General features: G+C 36.9%; 1 protein-coding gene across 1 annotated transcript in view; it reads left to right on the plus strand.

Annotated features, from left to right (window-relative positions):
* Positions 1–1,080, plus strand: part of TRPM6 (transient receptor potential cation channel subfamily M member 6) — a 150,228-nt gene extending 149,148 nt beyond the window's left edge. The window contains exon 39 of the mRNA XM_075278405.1: positions 661–1,080. Within this exon, the coding sequence (XP_075134506.1) occupies positions 661–764 (104 nt within the window). The 3' untranslated portion in view covers positions 765–1,080. The remainder of the gene's footprint in view (positions 1–660) is intronic.
* The last annotated feature ends 5,595 nt before the right edge of the window (positions 1,081–6,675 follow it).

Below are 6,675 nucleotides of genomic sequence, written 5' to 3' on the forward strand. Positions count from 1 at the left end.
TAGTAAAAAAATCCCATTGACTTGCATTGGGATCGGAATTGGGATCGAGATCGGGTTCAAATGAAAAATGATCTTTTTGAACTCTGATTTGTAATAATATATGCCTAATATACAGTATATATCAATTGTACATATTAGATTTTTTTTTTACATCACTTTACTAAGAAAATTATATTTCAACTATTCACAAAAATATTCTATTGTTTCTTTTTTTTTTTCTTCAAACCTGTCATAAATTGTAACCTCTCCGTGATCTTAGTTCCTGTATGGAAATCTTCATTTAGTTTGTTCGAGGTTTGACTGCAAGTAGTGAACACTTCATGCCCAGTATCAATTCTCATGCTCTGCAACATTGTTCTATGTTCATTGTATGTGTGTGTGTGTATATATATATATATATATATATATATATATATATATATATATATATATATATATATATAGTATATGCCATGTTTAGGCATGTTCACATATTGTATTATAAGTATATGTATCTGATGCAGCTAAGTTTTCCAGTATGTTCTTTTGCCTCTAGAGTTCAAGAGAAACGAATGTAAAAGGAGCAGAGTTAGTCTGCTCCGGAATGTCCTCTCCTATCCATTGTATGATATGTCATTATTTTCGCTGCTCTCTCAAACATTTGATCTTCTTCACCTACAGATTTGAAAAGAAATGACTACTCACCTGGGAGGATCAATCTAGGGTTTGAAATTGGAGAAGCAGACACAGATGAAGACATTTTGGAGCAGAATACAAAATTGTAGAACAACATTCCACAAGAGCTGTGAAAAAATCTTTACGCTGGATACAGTAGTGTGATATTGGCCTCTCAATCACACCGTACATGCTTTCCTAGTTGTCACTCGTGTCCCACCCATAGGTTTTTATTAATCTGTGAAGAAATCTTTTTTTTGAAGATGTAGTATACATTTTTAAAGTTTATATTGAACTGCATAACTGTACAATAAAGTGCCAGAAAATCTTTTTCTATACATCTCAGTATAAGTTTCTTAGATTGTCATAGCCTTAGTGATGATTCATCTTATAAATATAAGTATATTTCATTTAGAGGGAGGTTTGTGTTCATTTTAGGCCCCTTTTACGCTTTGAGTTTTTTTTAAACAATCTGGTCCATCCCTTTTTTTATTAAATGGTTATAAAGATTGTGATCCTTACAAGATTCCCACTGGCATTTAGGATGAAGGAATTGTGCTGCTGTGTGGAATAATGTGGCACCTAATACTTTTTTTTTCCCCTGAATTGCCTATTTGTGCAAAAATCATGCTACTTGCTATGACTGAAGTACACTTTCAAAGTGCAAACTTTTTGCTTATGCATCACTGTTTTTTATTTCACCGTGCACACCAATTCCTTACAAGACAAATTGTGATTAAATATGTATAAATAACAGAATTATATTTTTTTTTCAGTACCTCTGGTAAATTTTCAGTATTGATATCTTCCCTCAATATAGTAGAGCACAAACCATCAGAACACCCTTAAAGGGGTTGTCCAGGAATTGGGGCCAACCATTGTGGAGGTCAGGAAGGTGTAAAATATTAAAAGCATAGTCCACCTGTCTTTGGCACTCTGTTGTTCTTCAACAGTGTCCATTTGGTTTCACACTGGGGCCTGACCACTGAAAGCTCTGTGCTCCATGAGTGCTGAGACCAATTAGTAGTCACTGGTAAGTAACCATTGGTATGTGTGAGTGATGCTACTGGTGATCGCTGAGGCCACTGAGAGGTCATAGCAGGCACATGGAACGTAAAACTTTCAGCATGCAGACTTCATTATCAACTTCCTCCATAGGGGTTATTCCAATTAATGAACAACTCCTTTAAATAAAGTAGATTTGCAGGATATAGAGGGAAGTGCTCTGTCCACACTAAAGGCCACACCTTCAGTTTCTAAACAAAGGATTGACAATGTCAAAATACAATATTTCTGATCACTGTTTTGCTGAACAGTTGTCCTTGGACTCAAACAGAAACAATAGATAGTTTTTGCCATCTCCCACCAATATCAACAATCTAATGTGTATGTCTGATATTAACGGATACTGATTCTGGGGAGGAAGCCTACATCCCACTTTTTTTTTTTAGCCCAAAGGGCTTCTACTAACCTTGATCTGGCCCTGTATTCAGGTTGCCTACAACTCAGAAACATGTAGGTTCTCAGTACATGGAAAATAGGTTTTAGATATTAGTTTTGTGGTATACATTCTTCTGTTAACTCTGTGGCTCTATCACAATTATGTGCAATAAACTGTTACTTCCAACCTTTTCTAAACTGAGGCCCCATGTTGTGGGAATGCAGCTTTTTTGTTGCAGTTTTTTTTTTTTTTTTGAGCCAAAGCCAAGAATGGCTACAAAAGGAATGGGAAATATATTGGAAGTTCTTACACTTCTCCCTTCTGCTCAAAACGCAGCAAAATCTGCAACATAAAACGCTGCGTTCCCACAACGTGGCACATTTGCCTTTAAAGAGGTTTAAGAAGCATGTTCCTCTATAACAAACAAAAAATATCTGTAAAAGTCTCTCTCTGTATCTTCCTCCAGAAAATTGGGTGGCAACCAGTCTGTCTTCTGCAACAGATTCAATATTGGGTGTTAAAGGAATTATTTTTGTAATTTCAATTTTCAAAAATTCCAAAACTAATGCTGACATGCTGTTAATTTACCAAAAGGTCATATTACATATTATACAATGTTTATCTATAACTTCTAGTCTTGTTCAGTTCTAGGTTAGATTCTACATTTGTTAATACAATGATTATGTTAACTCTGTATTTTATGTATGGATGTTTAATGTACAGTAAATATTCCAGATCTATTCCTTAATTATTTATTTTTATTGTAATAAAATTGGATCTTCTTCAAGTTTCATATTTATGTAGAAATGTGGTATTATTTGGTAGTGGCATATGATTTCTTTGGTAGCATTTTTTATTATATTACGGGGTTGCTAGCTACTTTTTCACTTTAGCATTACAAGTGCTCCTTGGTTTCAGCCTCAACCAAACCACAGTAATAGATTTTAATAATTACTATGGGATGTTTCCTATTAACCATGGAAAAACCAAATGGACCAGGAATGGACCTCCAAGAGGTCACCAAGAATGACCGCACTTCACCCAAAGATGTTCCAAATAAAATGTTCCTCCTTTATTGCTCAACTACACACACGACGCGTTTCGGTGTGTAAAACCCCTTTTTCAAGTGTAAATGGACAAGAAAATAGCGCATGACATGTCTACACACATAATAAACTTAAACAGAGAGTTGCTCAAAAACAGTTCCACCCACTCCGGTATTAGGAGGCATGTCCTCTGAGCCAAACAAAGATAACAATCACCGCAAGTTACACAATAAATCAAGCTCATAACTTAGCAATATTACTAAAGAAGCCAGTGCAAAATAATATTCTTATACAGAGGTGGCTATTGGTGGTTATTGTCTACAGAGGGGCCTGGTTAACTTTTTTAAAATTTTTTATTTTTTAATAATTTTCCTTCCAGTTCCACACAGACAAATTCAGACTGAGCCGATATGGGGTTCGCTTTGTCCGGAAAACAATTTTTCTAGGGTTCACCCATTAACCCCAAATACACAAAGTCATCATAAAATAACCATCGTAGAATATTTTCTGGAATGATAATGGAGTATATTAAGCATATCGTATAACTTACCCTTTAGACAGATTTTTATTTTCCTGAAACTCAACTTTCATGGATCTTACAAGCTTTTGAATCATGATATATAGCGATATATATATGAACACTACCTAAAAGTTTACACCACAGTTCTCCAAATAAGAGTCAGGTCGGCTAAAGTTGTTATTCCATCCATTACATATTTGCATCAGATAATAACTTTTCAATTTAAACATTGAAGTTGAGAACTAATTAAACTAGATTAATGTATAACAATACTAATATCCTTCAGTAAAGGACATTGCTATAAATCCTGTCGATCCACTATACCCAAGCCTCAGGTGATAATTCTCTAATCTCTGTATTAATAGTACAATTATTTACAGTGCATTTTATGCTAGTAAAAGGCACCAGTAATATTTTAGATGGTCATTATACTTAATAACATGCATATAATCTCATTAAAGCATACATGCGGCGTTATAGTCACATTATGAGAGGACAAGACTAAGTCACACAGTCAACCTATGACTCTGGATTGGCGGCACAAAGTAAAGTTGTAAAGTGCAAGCGTAGGCTGAGAACGACTTTGCAAACTTTCTATTTATTATCAGAAATGTTTCTGTTTTTCTTTCTCTTCTTACAGGGCCTATTAAAGGAGTTGGCTCTGGATACACTTAGGCTTGATCTAACATTGCATCAACAACTACAGTGTTAGCCAAAAGTATTGGCACCCCTGCAATTCTGTCAGATAATACTCATGTTCTTCCAGAAAATGATTGCAATCACAAATTCTTTGGTATTATTATCTTCATTTAATTTGTCTTCAATGGAAAACCACAAAAACAATTGTCAAAAAGCCAAATTGGATATAATTCCACACCAAACATAAAAAAGGGGTGGACAAAAGTATTGGCACTGTTTGAAAAATCATGTGATGCTTCTCTAATTTGTGTAATTAACAGCACCTGTTACTTACCTGAGGCACCTAACAGATGGTGGCAATAACTAAATCACACTTGCAGCCAGTTGAAATGGATTAAAGATGACTCAACCTCTGTCCTGTGTCCTTGTGTGTACCACATTGAGCATGGAGAAAAGAAAGAAGACCAAAGAACTGTCTGAGGACTTGAGAAGCAAAATTGTGAGGAAGCATGAGCAATCTCAAGGCTACAAGTCCATTTCCAAAGACCTGAATATTCCTGTGTCTACCGTGTGCAGTGTCATCAAGAAGTTTAATAAAGCCCATGGCACTGTGGCTAACCTCCCTAGATGTAGAAGGAAAAGAAAAATTGACAAGAGATTTCAACGCAAGATTGTGCGGATGGTGGATAAAGAACCTCGACTAACATCCAAACAAGTTCAAGCTGCCCTGCAGTCTGAGGGTACAACAGTGTCAACCCGTACTATCCGTTGTCGTCTGAATGAAAAGGGACTGTATGGTAGGATACCCAGGAAGACCCCACTTCTTACCCAGAGACATAAAAAAGCCAGGCTGGAGTTTGCCAAAACTTACCTGAGAGAGCCAAAAACGTTTTGGAAGAATGTTCTCTGGTCAGATGAGACAAAAGTAGAGCTTTTTGGGAAAAGGCATCAACATAGAGTTTACAGGAAAAAAAAAGAGGCCTTCAAAGAAAAGAACACGGTTCCTACAGTCACTACTGCCTCTGGCACTGGACTGCTTGACCGTGTGCATGGCATTATGAAGTCTGAAGACTACCAACAAATTTTGCAGCAAAATGTAGGGCCCAGTGTGAGAAAGCTGGGTCTCCCTCTGAGGTCATTGGTCTTCCAGCAGGACAATGACCCAAAACACACTTCAAAAAGCACTAGAAAATGGTTTGAGAGAAAGCACTGGAGACTTCTAAAGTGGCCAGCAATGAGTCCAGACCTGAATCCCATAGAACACCTGTGGAGAGATCTCAAAATGGCAGTTTGGAGAAGGCCCCCTTCACATCTCAGGGACCTGGAGCAGTTTGCCAAAGAAGAATGGACTAAAATTCCAGCAGAGCATTGTAAGAAACTCATTGATGGTTACCAGAAGCGATTGTTCGCAGTTATTTTGTCTAAAGGTTGTGCTACCAAGTATTAGGCTGAGGGGGCCAATACTTTTGTCAGTCACATTTTTGGAGTTTTGTGTAAAATGATCAATGATTTGACTTTTTTTTCATTCTCTTTTGTGTTTTTTCATTGCAAGCAAAATAAATGAAGATATTAATAGTACACAATGGGTGGTCAGAGAGTATTGTGCGCACATACTATTCTAATGAATGATACTCTGTGTTAGACTGTTTCCTCAGCATCCTAGTTGCTCATTGTACAGATGAGTCTGTCTATACCCAATATCAGAATAGGTGGGAGAGAATGCCTGGACATCTCCTTTAATGCATTACCTGAAGGAGCAATGTGGAGTTTTTTTGGTGACTATGTGTATGGTGTCATGCATACAGTCGGGCTGCAGTTTAGTCTAATTCAAGTGACAGAGACTGAGCTATAGTGCCAGATACAACCACTACAATGTACAGGATAGTGCCTGAGTAAACAATGAAGAGGATACGCTAATTGCTTGAGCAGTCTTAGAAAACTCTTTTAAAAATAGTTTCCTTCACTAAATGCAACTACGGTATTGTTTCTTGGCATCTTGTCCATAGAAATAATGAGCTGTCCTTTATATACAATATGCAGGAATGAGTGAATCAGCTAATAATGAGTTTTCCAAAAAATGTTGCCACAAATTGTTTACACTTTGAGGTCTCTCCAACCCCTCACCCCGAGTATAATACCTGGAGAATTGGGCGTTGCAATCATATGGGGCATGCTGACATCATGACACTTTGGCACAAGCCTCATGATGTTGATGCACCTCATGCCACCTCTGTTTGGGCAGACCTCCCTGGAGAGGTGAGGAAAGGTGAGTATGAGCTATTTATTATTTTTCTGCATTTCCTCAGGGTCTCCAGTTATCACACCCTGATTAGAGATGAGCGAACAGTAATATATTCGTTATTCGTTTCGAATAG

Source organism: Leptodactylus fuscus, chromosome 1 (assembly GCF_031893055.1).
Source record: "Leptodactylus fuscus isolate aLepFus1 chromosome 1, aLepFus1.hap2, whole genome shotgun sequence".
NCBI lineage: Eukaryota > Metazoa > Chordata > Amphibia > Anura > Leptodactylidae > Leptodactylus > Leptodactylus fuscus.